This window comes from Dipodomys merriami, unplaced genomic scaffold (assembly GCF_024711535.1).
Source record: "Dipodomys merriami isolate MVZ:Mamm:240054 unplaced genomic scaffold, mDipMer1.0.p SCAF_1409, whole genome shotgun sequence".
In the NCBI taxonomy this organism is placed as follows: domain Eukaryota; kingdom Metazoa; phylum Chordata; class Mammalia; order Rodentia; family Heteromyidae; genus Dipodomys; species Dipodomys merriami.
In genome coordinates, this window is record NW_027202726.1 from 15,075 (window position 1) to 32,950 (window position 17,876).

Genomic DNA, 17,876 nt, shown 5'->3' on the forward strand with positions numbered 1-17,876 from the left:
ACACACACACACACACAGAGAGAGAGAGAGAGAGAGAGAGAGAGAGAGAGAGAGAGAAACAACTTTATCCCATCTCATAAGCTCGACGAGCCAGGTGTTCAAGTCCCAGACCTCCTTTTTGCAAACCTCCTCCCCCTCATTTTTTTGTGCCAGTCCTAGGGCTTAAACTCAGCATCTGGGCACTGACGTTGTGCTTCTTTTGCTCAAGATTAGTGCTCTACAATTTGAGCCACAGCATCACTTCTGGCCTTTTCTGTGTATGTGGTACTGAGGGATTGAACCCAGGGCTTCATGCATGCCAGGCAAGCCTCTATCACTAAGCCACATTACAATCCCCTTGACCCGTTTTTTTGCAGCATTTTTTTGTTTTTCTTTTCTTGGATTATTAAAATTTGTTAAGGCCTTTGCATTTGCTAGTTAGTCCTCCCTCACCTTCTCCTGCCCAATTCATATAACTAAACGTCCTTGCAAACACTTTGCTACTGGCCTGGACAGCCCTGTTCTGCCCATTTGGGCCTTGCCAATCAGTGGCTTGGGTAATCCCTGACCTCGGGATAGTTGGGAGGCTACTTAGCGCTCAGTACCTGTTGGAGGGTCAGATCTTCAAAAACACAAATGCAGATGGACACCCCCAGTCTCCTTTTCCCAGCTGACATCACTCCAGTGACTATGGTCAGCCAAACTTTAAACCACCCAGTTGGTGCCCAAACTCAATGAACCAGAGCCCAGCCACTTCAGACCAAAGAAAAACCCGGACCCAGAAGTATACCTGGCCAGACCCACCCCACAGGGGGAAGTATTTCCCAGGCATTGGGAGCACACTTTGTAGGCATCAGGAGTGGCTATGTGCTGGCTGGGTGCATGGTACTCCCCAAGTTGAGGTTGGCAGGAGCAAGTTGCTGGTAAGCCTTGATTGCTGAGAAGGGTAAAGGAGGGAAAAGGCAGCCTGATGGTAGGAGTGAGAGACACAAAGCATATGCATTTTGGTTCCTTAAAAATATGAATCCTTTTGGCTTATTTTTTCTTAATTTACTGGCATATTTCTCTTTTCCAATTCATCATAAAATACCCAGAAAACTTAGGAAACCATTAAATAATGCAATTGCACTTTCACCTACCTGTTATTTATTTATGTTTGCTGAGAGATGATGAATTTATTGAGAGTAGAGTATCTACATTCCTTCTACTAATAATATTAACAGTATAAACAATATAAACTCTTTGTCTTCCATCCTAACACATTCTAGATGATCTTTTATTTTCTTTTTTGGTTGGTCCTGGGGCCTGAACTCTGGTCTTGGGTGCTGTCCCTCAAGTCTTCAGCTTAGGGCTAGCACTCTACCACTTGAACCACAGTGCCACTTCGGGCTTTTTCTGCTTACGTGGTACTGAGGAATTGAACCCAGGGCCTCATGCATGCAAGGCAAGTACTGTACCACTGAGCCACCTGGCCAGCCCCTCTAAATGATTTTTAATCATGTAGATTCAAATTTAGATGGTGATGACCAAAGTATAGAGATTTCCATTGTTTCCTATTTCAGAGTATGTCTTAATATCATATGAAGTTAAATGAATTACATTTCTACAATGATATATTTTGTATTACATATAGTGCATGCATTACACATAGTATACAACACACACACACACACACAAACACACACACACACACACACACACACACACACACACACACACACACCTACAGCTTAGCTCCAAGGTATCTTAAAGTTGCCTTCTGATTTCATGCCTCGTGATTCTTTTTCTCTCTGGTATTTTAATGGCTCCAGGCAACTGGTATCATGTATACCTTTGAGCTTTCTCATGGATTGTTTTTATACCTTTGAACACTCTCTCTGGCATTTTCACCTGTCACAGTCTGATGTATGTCTCATGGCAGGTATTTGCAGATGACTATAGGGCTAATCAGTTAACATAAATGAGTGAATTGAATTCGAGTGCCAATTTTGAGGTGCAGGAGCATTGCCTAAAAGGACCAGTAGCTATTTGGCATGAAGTAGTTATTAACCAGTCACTATATAGCCTTTGTTGCTAGATCTTTCAGTTTTCAAGGGAAATTGGACACTTGCACTTTTGTATGAAGACTGGTTTTTAAACATGGAACTCATTTAAAAGTTTAGGCACTATATAGATAAATTAAAAACATCTCTAGGCTAGATTTGACACTCCAAGCTCTAGACTTGTGTTTGGTTCTTTGTGTATGAATCATGTCTCCTGATTCAAATGGGTGTTTTCCTTTCTGTTAGCATTTTTGGTATGTATCTTAATTATAGTAGTGTGCTGGTCTTTCTGCCTTAGTTGTTAATAAGTTTTTTAAATCTGTTTGAAACATTTGTTGTCATATATTGGCTCTTTCCTACATGTAATCCATCTCTCTATAAAATAGTTTATACATACCTGTGTGTATGGGTGAAGGAGGGTGAAAGAGAAAGAGAGAGAGCACAAGAGAAGAGTGAAGGAAAGAGGAGGAAATACATTTATTCTCTCATGGTATTTGATTCTCCTTCTCTTCTTCTGGAAGGAATTAGATTGGGTAATTGAATTGTTGCTTAAAAGTTGATCTGAGGTGCAGGGAATGTGGTTTAGTAATAGTGCTTGCCTACCATGCATGAAGCCCGTTGTTCAGTTCCTCAATACTACATACACAGAAAAATCCAGAAGTGAGGCTGTCTCTCAAGGGTTAGAGTGCTAGCCTTGAGCAAACAAAGCTCCAGGACAGTGCCTAGGCCTTGAGTTCCAGTTCCAGGACTGGCAAAAAAAATGTTAAAGTAGGAATTCAATGGATATAGCCAAATGGTGGAGCTCTTCCCTGGTATGTGTGGGGTCTTAAGTTCTATCACTAGCACTGTAAAAAAAAAAGTAAGTGTAAAATATAAGTCAATCGTCATCTCTTTTGTCACATCAAATGTTCCAATACTAACAGAATTTTGGTATATTTATGATGAATATTTTTAATAATAGCAAAAGGCCCAGAATAGTGTTTTATACTTATAATCCTAGACACTCCAGAGAAGGAGATAGGAGGATTAAGGTTTAAGAGCAGACCAAACAAAAAGTTAGTGTTTCAGAGATAGCAAGCATGGTAGTGTATGCCTGTAATCTCAGGTACTTGAGAGGCAGAGGTAAGAAATTCATGGTCTGAGGCTTGCCTAGACAAATTTGGGAAACCCTATCTAAAAAACAAAAGCAAAAGGATTAGGGACATCTTTTGTTCCCTAGGGCCACCACATAAATAGGAAACAAAACCCTAAAAAACTGTTCTGACAGAAATATTTTTGGATAGATTAAATCTCTGGAAGAGTTTTAGTAGGAAGTGATTACTAAAGATTTTAAAGGATAGTCAGTAAAAGGGAAAATAGATAATGAACCTCCTCACAATGAAAAACTTGCTCAGGGAAAGACTCTAGGAAGAAAGGAAAAAGATAAACTATAAACTAGCGTGAAATATTTGCAAGCCATATAGTAGAGGAATTAAATCTCTAATAAACAGTGTTCTCAAGTCTCTGTAGTACATAATGATAAAAACCAAAACACAATGATTGGATAATGACCAAAAGATACAAATAAATGTTTCACTGAAGAATATATATTCAGCAAATAAGCACATAAAAGGATGCCTTTGTCCCAGCCATTAGAGGAATGCAATTTAAAAGGCTCAGTGAGGTACCACTACATACCTATTTGAATGGTTCAATCAAAATAGTGACAACACAAGGTTGATCAGAATTCAGGGGAACTTGATTATTCATACATTGCCACTAGGAAAATGAAGTGATAGTTTACTTGGGAAAAGAATAGAAAAATACCTTGTTTTGAGACAGTACTGTGGATTGAGCTCAGTGCCATGGCACTATCCCTGAGCATTTTGCTCAAGTCTAGTGCTCTACCACTTGACCCACAGTGCCAGTTTCTGTTCATATGTTACTGAGGAATCAAACCCAGGGCTTCATGCATGCTAGGCAAGCTTTCTACTGCTAAGGCACATGCCCAGCCTAACAGTAACATTTAAAACTAAACTGAGTAGCCCAAGAGAAAGCTTTGGTTCCCATAAACACCTATACATAAGGTTTCTGAATCATCTTATTTCTGTGATAGTCCCAAAGTACATTTATAGCATGGACTATTCAGAAACAATAAAAAAAGTCTTAATACAATAGAAGTTGGTCTGGAGGGACTTAAATGCTGTGTAAAAAATTCTTAACAAGTGGCATGCTATGTAATTTCATCTATACTTCTTGAAGTGAAAGAGTTTCAGTTGAAATCTGTTGAAATCTGAAGATTGGTGGATTCTGCCACAATGAATTATGCTTCAGTTATGGAAGCTGTTATTAGGAGAACGTGGGGGAAGATCTGTGGGATCTTGTCTGTATTAATTTACTAATGTTCCTGCCTGTGACTCTGTGAAAGTGTCAAAAGATTTAGACAAATAATGTATACTAAAAAAGCTGACCTCAATCACTTTTTTCCCTTGGGCTTTCTGATAAAGATGATCCTTGAGACTCCAGTGATAACTGAAGATGGAAACTGGGAGTCAGTGGAGAATTCTGAGTCTGTGAAGACTAATGAATCTGTTGACCAACATGCCAATCAAGAAAGTTAATGGAAGCTGTAGTGCCCAGTTGAAAAGACCAGATGTTGGGTCTTCCAGGGACCCTGAGACTTCAGAAGTTCTCCCTTTTCAGGTATTACAGACAGCCACTGACTAGAATCTCTATTTTTTTGTGGGTCATGGGGCTTTGAGCTCTGCGCTTGGGCGCTGTCCCTGTGCTTTTCAACTTAAGGTGAGCACTCTACCACTTAAACCACAGCACCACTTCTGGTTTTCTAATGGTTTATTGGAGATAAGAGTCTCATGAACTTTCCTGCCTGGGCTGGCTTTGAACTGTGATCTTCAGATCTCAGATACTCAGCCTCCTGAGTAGCTAGGAAAACAGGTGTGAGCCTCTGGTGCCCAGCTAGAATCTCTATAAAATATTGGGATTTAAAAATATTGGGGTTAACCTGGTACCCCTGGCTCACACCAGTAATCCTAGCTCCTGAGGATGCTTAGGTCCAGATGAAATGCAGATTCAATTTCCAACTAAATTTCAGCAAAATGCTACACTAGAGGTATGGCTCAAGTGGTAGAGTGCCAGTCACGAGCAAGCAAACCAAACGTGTGAGGCCCTGGTACAAGGAAAAAGAAGTTGGGGTTAAGAGACTCGAGCTCAATGCTAATTTAGGATTGAACTTCTTTACTTGTTTTTACAACCATAAATAATAGTTTTTCAGTTCTATAAATGCCATCAGCAGTAATTACCTTTGCTGCATGGTGCCTACATGATGAAAACATGCAAGTGTCTGTCAGTCAAGCAGTGCATTAAGCAAATATTATTTGGTTCCCCATACTTTGGCTAATAATTAGATAACTTACGTATATTATACTATTTCTCTCTAATTTTTCATACTTTCTTTTTTTTTTTTTTTTTTTGGGTCCGGTCGTGGGGCCTGAACTCTTGGGCCTGGGCGCTGTCCCTCAGCTCTTCAGCTCAAGGCTAGCGGTCTACCACTTGAGCCACAGCGCCACTTCCAGTTTTTTCCTTTTTGCTTATGTGGTGCTGAGGAATCGAACCCAGGGCCTCAGGCATGCAAGGCAAGCGCTCTACCACTGAGCCACCTTCCCAGCCCTTTCATACTTTCTAGTGTCTTCCCTCCCCCGATCATTTACTGGGACAGTAGGAAACTTTCCAAAGATATATCCCAGGCCAGATGGGGATATTGGGGCACCTGGAACAAGTCCTTGCTCTCCTCAGGCTCAGCTACATTAGCCACTGTGTGTAAGATCATCAGTCACTTCATGACTGTCTGTGTTCGTTTACATTGTTACAAGGGACTTTGTTAATAAATCTCCTTCTACATTTGTTCAAGGGATTTATTGTTTGAAGACAAGTGATCATGAGATAGATGATAGACATCGCATGTAGAATTGTTAGCATTTTCTTATTAGAATGAAGTCTAGGAATTGCTATAAATGTCTGTTCTTTAGTGATGTTGTATCAGAGTTTTTGTATAAAAAATGTTATACTAAGGAGATATTTCCAAGGATTAATAACCCTAATTGTTAAAAATAAACTGTCTTATAGCTATCATGATTTTAGACACATGGACTTTGATATTACATTTTTGAAATTTAGTTTGTTTAGTTTGGGTAATAAAGAGCAACACATTTTGATTTTTCTTTAGGACAAGATACTTCAAATATCATTGAAAAGGCAGAGACTTCCCTTGGGATCCCTAGTTCCAGTGAGATTTCAGCTGAAGTCAAACATGCTGGAGGTCTATATATGGAAACATTAAGTCCTAGGATACTTTGGATTCAGTAGCTAGCTTGTGCAATTTTGATACTAAGGACATGGGGACATTCTACTGGTGTGGTGTGTTGTCTTGTGAATCCAGCTGCCAGTTAGAGATCTGTGTCTTGGAACTGCTCATATCCCTCTACTCTGCCTCTGAAGTAATTTCAAGGACTTCTATGTATTAAAATTATATCGTCATATATGTTGAATATAAGAATTGCTTAGCACTTTGTTTGGCAACCAGGGCTAGGTGAATTTAAATCTGTCAGGACCAAAAAGTATTTTTGTTCATTTAGGGCTATTTTTTTGCCTTTTGTTCTTTGTTTGTTTGATTGTTTTTCTGCCTTTTGTTTTTTGATAACTGGGCATTGAACCCACGTTGTTGCACTAGCTAGACAAGGTTTTGCCATTGAGCTGAGGTACATTCTAGCCTTTTTTCTATTTTCTTTTTTGCATTTTCTTGATCTACTGAGGGGCATCTGAGTTGGTTCCATATCTTAGCTATGGTAAATAATGCTGCAGTAAACATAGTTGTGCTGATAGCTTTAGGATGGTCTTGTTTGTGATCATTTGGGTATATGTCCAAAAATAGGATTGCTGGGTAATAGGGGAGCTCTATGTAGTCTTTTGAGGAACCTCTATACTACTTTCCAAAGTGGTTGAACAAGTTTACACTCCCACTAAAATGCAGTAGGGTTCTGTACATATCCCCTCCAGCATCTGTTGTTATTAGAGTTCTTGATTCTAGCCATTCTAACTGGGGTGAGGTGGTATCTCAATGTTGTTTTGATTTGCCATTTTTTTATGGCTAGGGTGGTTGAGCATTTCTTGATGTGTCTATTGGCCATTCTTATTTCCTCTTCAGAGAAGTTTCTCTTTAAGTCTTTAACCCACTTATTTATTGGGTAGTTGTTTCTTTGAGGATTTATTTTTGGAGGATTTGATTTTTTGAGTTCCAGGTATATTTTAGATATGAGACCCTTGTCTGTTGTATGGCTAGTGAAGTACTTCTCCCCATCCATGGGCTTTCTATTGATCTTGCTAACTATGTCCTTTGCCATGCAAGAAGCTCTGCAATTTCATGCAATCCCATTTGTCCAATCTTTCTTTGATTTGTTGTGTTTCTGGGTCTCTTTTAAGAAAAATTTGGCCTGTGCCAAGGTTTAGTCTTGAAAGTTTGTATTGATCAAAAGGAAACCTGCACTTCTAATCCATATGGAAAAGTTTTGAAAAACCAGTTTGTTTTCTTCATCTCTCATAGCCCTTATTGTTTCTCATTTAATACTCTGTGCTCATCTCTATCATTTTTCTCTGGAAGGAGATTTATTCTACCTGTCTTTCTCCATCTTCAGAGTTATATTGTGTCTTGGCATACATACCTATCAGATACTAATAGGTTCCACTATCACTACTTGTGAATACCTAAGAGAGAACTGGATTGACCTACTTTCAGGTCCATAGTGCATGGGTCAGTAGAATGGAGAGATAACTTCATGGGACATGGCAAATTACTCCATATATGAGGCACTGTTCTTAATGATGCTTGCATAAGTGAGGCTACTTTGTCTGTGACTAACACACTATGTGTTTAAAAATGAATTTATTTTTCTCCCTGAAGAACTCTACAAATAGAGTATTGCATGTTATTTTGGCGAATGTAGGGGCCTGGTATCTTCACTTTTATTTGTTGGGTTCTTTATGATTTTGTAATTGTTGTCAGATCATGCTGTGAGTGCAGGTATGGTATTCTCAAACAGATAAGCTCAAATTCAGGAGTTACAGAGACAGGAAGTTTCATTTCTCCTCATGCTCCCAGCAGCTAGAATGGTTTAATGTCTAACTCTGATGCTTTGAGATGTTGGAAGATTAAAGTGTTGGCATTTTCAGAAATTTTTATCAGGAATTGCTTTTAGTGGACAAGGAAAACAGGAGTTAGAAGTATGTTTGGATAGTAAACAGCAGTGATTTCATAAGACTTGAAGGATATTTGTCATTCAGAGCCATGTTTTAGAAGGGGAATAAAAATCATGGAGAACCCTGGGAAGAGTGGCTAGTATTAATGTCTTAAAAAGTTAGAGAGTTAATGGATCATGAATATGAAAATCTAAGGAAAGGAGATAGGGAGAATACACCTTTTTTTATACCTTTGAAGACTAGCATGGAGAACAGAATTTAGGTTGTGTTTACTTGTGTCTCATGAGTAGAGAACTCCCACTACTCAGTGGAAGTTTTATGGACTTAGATTTTAGTTGAATATTAAGTGTACCAGAATAGAATGGGTGGCTTTTTCATCCTAACGTCTTTCCCATCTAAAATTTCTAAGCATTAATTTCACTGTGAAAGAAAGTATACCGGAGATGGGTTTTTTTTAGAAGTTTGAGATAAAAGATACCAATGAAATCACTTGGTATCTTTTTTGCAATTTTGTCATGTTCCTTTAAGGATGTTGTCTTCTGCTGTGTGTGTGTGTGTGTGTGTGTGTGTGTGTGTGTGTGTGTGTGTGTGTGTCTGTGTCTGTGTGTGTGTGTGTGTGTGTGTGTGTGTGTGTGTGTGTGTGTGTGTGTGTGTGTGTGTGTCTGTGTCTGTGTGTGTGTGTCTGTGTGTGTGATGTTCCTGGAGCTTGAAGTCAGGGCCTGGGTGCTGTTCCTGACCTTTTTGCTCAAGGCTGAGTAGCTAGGATTATGGTTGTGAGCTAGGATTATGGTTGTGAGCTACCGGTGCCCAGCCTCTTTCTTTTTTAATGTGTATGTTCTGGCACTGGAGCTTGAATTCCGTCTTCACAGTCTACCTTGTCTCCCTCCTCCACAGCTGGCACTTGAACCCTGCCTCTCGTTTTTGCCGGATAAATAAATGGAGATGAAAGTCTCACAGACTCTTCTGCCCTGGTGGCTTTCCATTGTGATCTTTAGATCTCAGCCCAGAGTAGCTAGGACCATAGGCATGAGTCACCAGTGACCCTGTCCTGCTTTCCCAATTCAGATTCATACTTAAAAACTTTTTAACTGTTACTAAAAGATACGGGTTACAGTTATATAAGGTGGGTAAAGAGTTCATTTCTTTTTTATCAGTCATGGACATGAACTCTGGGCCTGGGCGCTGCCTCTCACCTCTAGAGCTCAAGGCTAGTTAGTGCTCTACTACTTGAGCCACAATGCCACTTGTAGTTTTCTGATGGTTTATTGGAGATAAGAGTCTCACAGACTGGCATTGAAGCACAATCCTCGGATCTCAGCTTCCTGAGTAGCTAGGATTACAGGTGTGAGCCACTGGTGCCCTGCTAAGAGTACATTTCTTTTTGGACAGTGTCACCATTTCCTTCTCTGTTAGGCTTGTTTAGAGGGAGTCTAGTGTGGACTTCAATCTTTTTTTTTAATTTTTATTTTTTTATTGTGATTGATTACATAATTTCCCCAATTTCACATTTTGTGGGATAGTGATGCTGTTAAAGTCACAAACACATTCTAACTTTCCTGGAACAAATCGTCTATTACGGTATAACATTTATGAGTTCTATGAGCTTTGTGATACAGTCATTTCTTCCGCATTGGGTGGTATGTACATTTCTTTTGTTTTGCATAGTATCAGCTGTTCCCTCTTTCCCATTTGTTCCCACCCTCCCATAATTGCCATTAAGTTGCTTAGTTCATTTTGGTCAATGTCCTGTGCAGCTGATGGGTCCCGCTGTTGTATGTTTTTCCCTGATTCCCTCTAGTTCTGTGTCATCTTCCTGGTTCTCCTCTGGTGTACACATATATACCATACATGTGATCAGCAGCATGGAGTTATTTAGTAGTGGTTTGACCAGATGAGTGGAAGTTCTTTGTTTCTTTTTTTTTTTAATTTAATTTTATTTTATTTGAGAACATACTGTACAGAGGGGCTACAATTACATGGGCAGGATAATGCATACATTTCTTACCAAGCATTGCAGCCTCCTCCTTTGTTTACCCTTCACCTCCCTTCCCAGCCTCCCCCCTCCCCCCCCAATGATACCCCCCGCCCCCCCCCCACACCGACATTGTAAAGTTGGTTTTGACATGACATTTTGTACTTCTCATTGTTGCAACAGGTCCACCTGAATCCTTAAACGACTTGTTTATCCCCATCTCCTCCACATGTTATATTGACATCAAATATAGTGAAAGCGGGGGTTACACTGTGGGGGAGGGACATACAAAGCAACAAAGAAATAATCTTATAAATGCATTAGAAACACATGCATGAAAGAAACGAAAACATTAAAATACATATTTAAGGGTTCATTTTCCTAATATCACATTATCTGACCTTTTCCGCTTGACTCATACCTATACTAGATATTGCAAATAAGGGAAACCATGGGACCTATGCTTCTTTGGGCCTGGCTTACTTCACTTAATATAATTTTTTCCAAACCTTTCCATTTCCTAACAAATGGGGAAATGTCATTCTTTCTGATGGAGGCATAGAATTCCTTTGTGTATATATAGCACATTTTCTCGATCCATTCATCTACTGAGGGGCATCTGGCTTGGTTCCATATCTTAGCTATGGTAAATAATGCTGCAATAAACATAGTTGTGCTGGTAGCTTTAGTGTGGTCTTGTTTGTATACATTTGGGTAAATGCCCAAAAGTGGGATTGCTGGATCATAGGGGAGATCTATGTGAAGTCTTTTGAGGAACCTCCATACTGCTTTCCAAAGTGGTTGAACAAGTTTACATTCCCACCAACAATGAAGTAAGGTTCCTTTCTGTCCACATCCCCTCCAGCATCTGTTGTTGTTATAGTTCTTGATTTTTGCTTTTCTAACTGGTGTGAGGTGATATCTCAATGTTGTTTTGATTTGCATTTCTTTGATGGCTAGGGATGTTGAACATTTCTTCATGTGTCTATTGGCCATCCTTCTTTCTTCTTCAGAGAAGTTTCTCTTTAAGTCTTTCACCCACTTATTTATTGGGCAGTTGTTTCTTTGAGGATTTGTTGTTGGGTGGTTTAATTTTTTGAGTTCCAAGTATATTTTAGATATGAGACCCTTGTCTGTTGTATGGCTAGTAAAGATCTTCTCCCAATCGGTGGGCTTTCTATTGTCATTTGCCCTGCAGAAGCTCTGCAACCTTATGCAATCCCATTTGTCCAACCTTTCTTTGATTTGTTGTGCTTCCGGGTCTCTATTCAGAAAATTTCGGCCTGAGCCAAGGAGTCCTAGGGTTTCTCCTATTCCATCCTGTAATGTTTTCAGAGTGTCTGCTTTGAGTTCAAGGTCTTTGATCCATTTGGAGTTGATTCTGGTGCAGGGTGATATATAAGGATCTAGCTTTAGTTTTCTACATGTAGTTAACCAATTTTGCCAGCACCATTTACTGAAGAGGCTGTCTTTCTTCCATTCTATTGTTTTACCTTCCTTATCGAAGATTAGATGGCTATAGGTCTGTAGGTTCATTTCTGGGTTTTCAATTCTATTCCATTGGTCCTGAGGTCTGTTCTTATGCCAATACCAAGCTGTTTTGATTACTATGGCTTTATAGTAGAGTTTGAAATTTGGTATTGATATTCCTCCAGCAGTGTTCTTTCCGTTGAGGAGCGTTTTTGCTATTCGGGGTCTTTTATTGTTCCATATGAATTTTGGGATTGCCTCTTCTATTTCCTTGAAGAATGAGGGTGGAATTTTGATAGGTATCGCGTTGAATTTGTAGATAGCCTTGGGAAGTATTGCCATTTTCACGATGTTAATCTTGCCAATCCAGGAGCATGGGAGGTTTTGCCATTTTTTAAGTTCTGTGTTGATTTCCTTTTTCAAGATTTTAAAGTTTTCATCATAGAGGTCTTTCACTTCTTTGGTTAAGTTAATTCCTAGGTATTTTATTTTTTGTGGGGCTATTACAAATGGAGTTGCTTTCCTAATTTCAGCCACACTTTTCTCATTGTTGGCATATAGAAAAGCCATTGATTTTTGGGGGTTAATTTTATACTCTGCTACTTTGCCAAAGTTTTGAATCAGCTTGAGTAATTTGGGAGTGGAGTCTATGGGATTCTTTAAATACAAGATCATGTCATCTGCAAAGAGGGAGAGTTTTATTTCTTCTTTCCCTATTTGGATCCCCTTTATGTCTGCATCTTGTCTTATTGCTGTAGCTAGGCATTCTAATACTAGATTGAAGAGAAGTGGAGAGAGTGGGCATCCTTGTCTTGTACCTGAGTTAAGAGGAAATGGCTTTAGTTTTTCACCATTGAGTATAATGCTGGCTGTAGGTTTGTCATATACAGCCTTTATTGTATTGAGGAATGATCCATGGATTCCTAATTTTTCCAGAACCTTCATCATAAAGGGGTGTTGGATCTTGTCAAATGCTTTTTCTGCATCTATTGAGATAACCATGTGGTTCTTATTCTTGCTCCTGTTGATGTGATGAATAATATTAATTGATTTGCGTATATTGTACCAGCTTTGCATCCCTGAAATGAATCCTATTTGATCATGGTGTATGATTTTTTGGATGAATTGTTGAAGTCGATTGGCCAAAATTTTGTTGAGAAGTTTTGCATCAATGTTCATCAAAGAAATGGGTCTATAGTTCTCTTTCTTTGATGAGTCCCTGCCTGGTTTTGGGATGAGGGTTATGATGGCTTCATAGAATGTGTTCGGTAGTGAGCTTTCTCTTTCAATTTCATTGAAGAGTTGGAGGAGTATTGGTGTGAGCTCTGCTTTGAAGGCCTTGTAAAATTCCGCTGTAAAACCATCTGGTCCTGGACTTTTCTTAGTTGGGAGGTCTCTTATTGCTCTTTCTATTTCAATGCTTGATATGGGCCTGTTAAGCTGGTTTAACTCATCTTGGTTCAGTTTTGGCATGTCAATATTTGCTAGCAAAAGGTCCATTTCTGTCAAGTTCTCAAACTTATTAGCATAAAGTTTTGAGAATTATTCCCTTATAATGTTCTGAATCTTGGTTGTTTCCGTGGTGATGTTTCCATTCTCATCTCTGAGTTTATTACTTTGGGTGTGTTCTCTCCTTTTTCTGATAAGGTTTGCTAAGGGTCTGTCAATTTTGTTAAGTTTTTCGAAGAACCAACTCTTTGTTTTGTTGATTCTTTCTATAGTTTTTTTGGATTCTAATTCATTTAATTCTGATTTAATTTTGATTATTTCTTTCCGTCTACTGGATTGGGGTTTATCTTGCTGCTCTTTTTCAAGGAGGTTTAGATGTGTCATTAAATTGTTAGTTTCAGATCTCTCCAATTTGTTGATGTAGGAGCTCAGAGCTATAAACTTGCCTCTGAGTACTGCCTTTGCTGTGTCCCAGAGGAGCTGGTAATTTGTGTGTTCATTTTTGTTGAATAGCATGAACATTTGATTTTCCTTTCTAATCTCTTCCATGACCCACTCATGATTCAGCAGTGTGTTGTTCAGCCTCCATGTGATACCGGACTTTCTTTGGTGGCTTTTGGTGTTGAGTTCTAATTTTATTCCCTTGTGGTCAGAGAGAATGCAAGGTATAACTTCAATGTTTCTGAATTTAGACGTTTGCTTTGTGGCCTAAAATGTGGTCTATTTTAGAAAACGTTCCATGTGCTGCTGAGAAGAACGTGTATTCTGATGCTGCTGGGTGAAATGTTCGGTAAATGTCTGTTAAGTCTAGTTGATCTATGCAGCTGTTTAGATCTGCGGTTTCTCTGTTGAGTTTTTGCCGAGTTGATCTATCTAGTGGGGAGAGTGGTGTGTTAAAATCCCCAACAATTAATGTCTTTGGATCTATATGGGATTTGAGGGAAAGTAGTGTTTCTTTGATAAATTTGGGTGCTCCATTGTTTGGCGAATAGATATTTAGAATTGTAATATCCTCCTGAAGGAGAGATCCTTTAATTAGTATGTAGCAACCTTCTTTATCTCTTCTCACGATTTTTAATTTGAAGTCTATTTTATCTGATATTAGGATTGCAACTCCCGCCTGTTTATGAGGGCCGTTTGCTTGGTAGATTTTGTTCCAGCCTTTAACATTGAAAATGTGTTTGTTTTTACGGGCAAGATGTGACTCCTGCAGGCAGCAGATAGAAGGGTCTTGTTTTTTAATCCAACTAGACAGTCTATGTCGCTTAATTGGAGAGTTCAGTCCGTTAACGTTAAGAGATAGGACTGAGAGGTATTTGGGAGTTCCTGCCATGTTATCCACCTTCTTGGGGGCTGCGAAAACTGGGTTCTTCCTAAGGTTCTTGGATTCTCAGTTTGGGTGCAGTTTCTTGGCCTTTGTTGAGGTCTTGTTGGTTTTCTATGTGTAGGACATCTTTAAGAATCTTTTGTAGGGTTGGTTTGGTGGAGATGTATTGTTTCAAGTTTTCTTTGCTCTGGAAGGTTTTTATTTGGCCTTCAGTTATGAAGGAGAGTTTAGCTGGGTACAGTATTCTTGGTTGATAGTTGTTTGTTTTTAGGGCATGGCATACGTCATTCCAGGCTCTTCTTGCTTTGATTGTCTCTGCTGAGAAATCTGAGGTAATTCTAATTGGTTTCCCTTTATAGGTGATTACCCTTTTCTCCTTGACAGCTTTAAGGATCTTTTCCTTGGTCTGGGTTGATCCTGTGTGGATTATAATGTGATGGTGGGATGTCCTATTCTGGTCTGGTCTATTTGGGGTTCTAAAAGCTTCTTGTATCTGAATAGGCCTATCTTTTTGTATATTTGGGAAGTTCTCTGCTAGGATCCTGATAAACAAATTTCCTAGACCATTAACTTCTGTTTCTAGGTGCTCCTCTACACCCATTATCCTTAGATTGGGCCTTCTGATGGTGTCTTCCAGGTGTTGGATAGACCTATCATATTTCTTGGACTTGTCTTGGATGGTTGTATGTTCTTTCTCTATAATATCTAGGCTGTCTTCAATCCCTGAGATTCGATCTTCTGCATGGTCTAACCTGCTGTCAAGACTCTCTACTTTGTTTTTTTATCTCTTTTCCTTCTAATTGGTCAGCTATGATGGCTTCAAGTTCTTTGTTGAAGCTCTGTTTTAGGTCTTGTATGAATTTCTTTACTTCCTTAATTTGGTGTTCAGTGTTTGTTCTCAAATCACTTAGTTGATTGGTTATGGTTTCTTTGGACTCCCATTCCTTCTGTTGGGTTCCATTCAGCATTCCCTTTGTGGTCTCCGTGACTTCCTTCAGCTCTTTGTTAATGGATTCCATGAATGCCTTTAGTGATCTTTGTGTATTCTCTACCTGGTCTCTCAATTCCTGAATTACTCTTTGATTAGCTTCCTCCCGTCTGTGGGATTCCTGCAGTTCTCTTTCCTCCCATTCGTGGGATTCCTGCAGTTCTCTTTGAGTGTTCTCTGCCTGCTCATGCCATTCCTCCCTTTCTCTTTGAGTATTCTCAAGTTGTTCACGCAAATCCTGTATCAGTTTTTGAGTACCATCCTCACGCTTATGATATTCCTGTATAAACTTCTGGGATGCCTCCTCTCTCTCCCTATCACGCTCATACAGAGTCCTTTGTACATTGTCAAACTTCTCATTTATCATGTTTGCTATTAGTGTTTGTAGAGCTATTTGGGAACTCTCCTCTGGATTATTCTTTATCTGTTCTAATCCCTGATTATCAAGATTGGGAATTGAGATACCCGAATTTGCCATTTTTCTTGTGTTTTTCCGGCTTACTCGGCCCATTTGAGATGAAGATTGCACCAGTTTTGTGCTAGAACACTATCTTAAGGCAACCATCAACCAAAGTTTGCCTTTGTACAGTCAATAGTCTACAGGTACAATCTATTCAACATCAAACAACTATATGTTAGACTTCGAACCACAGAAAAGAATTTGGAAAACCAGAAATTATTAGGATTAGGGAGAGATGTGGGTAAAAAATAGGAATAGATTGGTGTGGGGAGGCACAGGGAGAGTTAACTATGTCCTAATCACAATGCAGGAAATGGGTTGGGTAGGATGCAAGTAGAGAGAGAGAGAAAAAGAAGAGATGGAAAGGGGAATGAAGAGAGACCAGAAAAAAATAGAAACATAAAAATTAATGTTATTATAGAGGTTAAAAACCGTCTATTTAGAGAGGAATGTGAATATGTTCAGAGAAGGGGAGGGACATAGAGGAGATGTGAAAAACTTTAAGGATGGGAAAGGGAGAAGAAAAGATCAGAAGTTCAGTAGAGCTAGACAAAAAACAAAAAGATAATTAAGAAAGAAAGAAAAAGAGAAAGAAGACAGAAAAGAAAGGAAAACGCTCATTCACATATTCCTAAAATAAAAATTATAAGATGAGAAAAAAAAAGTTACTGGAAAACAATTATTTTTTCAGAAGAGGCAAAAATTAAAGATTAATAAAAGTTTTAGAAGGGAAAAAAAATTATATATATGGTAACAAAAAACAAAAAACAAGCAAAAAAAAGAAAAGAAGAAGAAGAAAAAAAAAGAAAAAAAGAAAAAAAAGTCTTTTGATTTTTTTTTTTTGGGGGGGGAGGAGTGGGAAGAATCCTGTATCTCCCTTTTGTCTGTAACCAGTCTCTTGTTGGAGTCTCTGGTCAGCTTGAGGTCCTGTGGCTTGATTGGTTTCTTAATTCGGTTGGTTGGAAGAGGCAGAATAATGCTCTGCTTTACCCAAGATTTTGAGATCCCCCTCCCAGGTTAGTTTTCTGGGAGGGTGATCTGCTTTGAGAATCACAAAAGAGGGGGATGTGGTGATGAGGCTAGGTTCTGGGTAGAGTTGAGGCCTTTCAACACACAGTAGCTTTTCCCTGGGGCTATTTTGTGATAAAGCTCACAGCGCCCAGCCTGGAGCCATTCTCAGGGTTTCTGTTTTTCAATTGATTGTGGTGGCTGCTAGAGGGAGGGGCAGCCTCTGGCTCTGGTTACCCTGTGAGTCAAGGCACTCCAATGGCTGGCGCCTGAGCTGGGTGACTTTTCCCTGGATGGAGCTGAGTCTGGCAGGTCACTTCGCCGTTAAGTTCTTGTGACCTGCTAACTGACTCGTTTTATTCCAAGGCCTGAGCTGGAGCTAGCAGCTCCTCCGAGCTTTGTCGGTATCCAAGATGGAGATCACCGGTGCTGGGGGGGGGAGGGGTGGCCTTCCCTCCTCTGCTCCCTGAGAAGGAGTGAGGACGTCGGGCTTGTACTCACGCCGAGTCTTGGATCCTGGGTCGTCTCTGGTCTGCAAACAGCAGGATGAAGATGTCCGCTCCTTGTCGGTTCTTGTTGGTGTTGAGTAGAATCCGCTCGTCCGCTGCGTCCGGCTCCTTCGTCCCGGACTCTCTGTGTCTCAGGTATGACCCCGCAGCAGTGGTCGCCGCCGCGACCCTGCCGCCGCAGCTGCAGCTGATGTGTTTCCTTGGCTTCCCCTCTGTTGTCTAACTCTCTGTCCTGTGATGGCACACTTGGTGTGATTCTCTGGCTTAGTCCTGTTCACTGGAACTCTAAAACTGCTTTCTATGCGAGAGCTTGTTCAGATTCCAGCTTCTCCTCCGCCATCTTCCCGGAACCTCTCCAGTTCTTTGTTTCTTAAGTCTTGTTAATTTTGTTGTATCAGCTAACATTTTGGATTTAACATCCAC

At 39.8% G+C, this 17,876-nt stretch overlaps 1 protein-coding gene across 15 annotated transcripts in view; it reads left to right on the plus strand.

Moving 5' to 3' along the window:
- Positions 1 to 17,876, plus strand: part of LOC138826283 (protein FAM114A2-like) — a 101,999-nt gene that overhangs the window by 14,009 nt on the left and 70,114 nt on the right. For all 15 annotated transcript variants that reach the window (XR_011371633.1, XR_011371631.1, XR_011371624.1 and 12 more), the window contains one exon: positions 4,508 to 4,703. Coding sequence is in view for 1 of the 15 variants with exons in the window: in XM_070021401.1 (XP_069877502.1) it covers positions 4,584 to 4,703 (120 nt within the window). In the remaining 14 variants the exon portion in view is untranslated. The remainder of the gene's footprint in view (positions 1 to 4,507; positions 4,704 to 17,876) is intronic.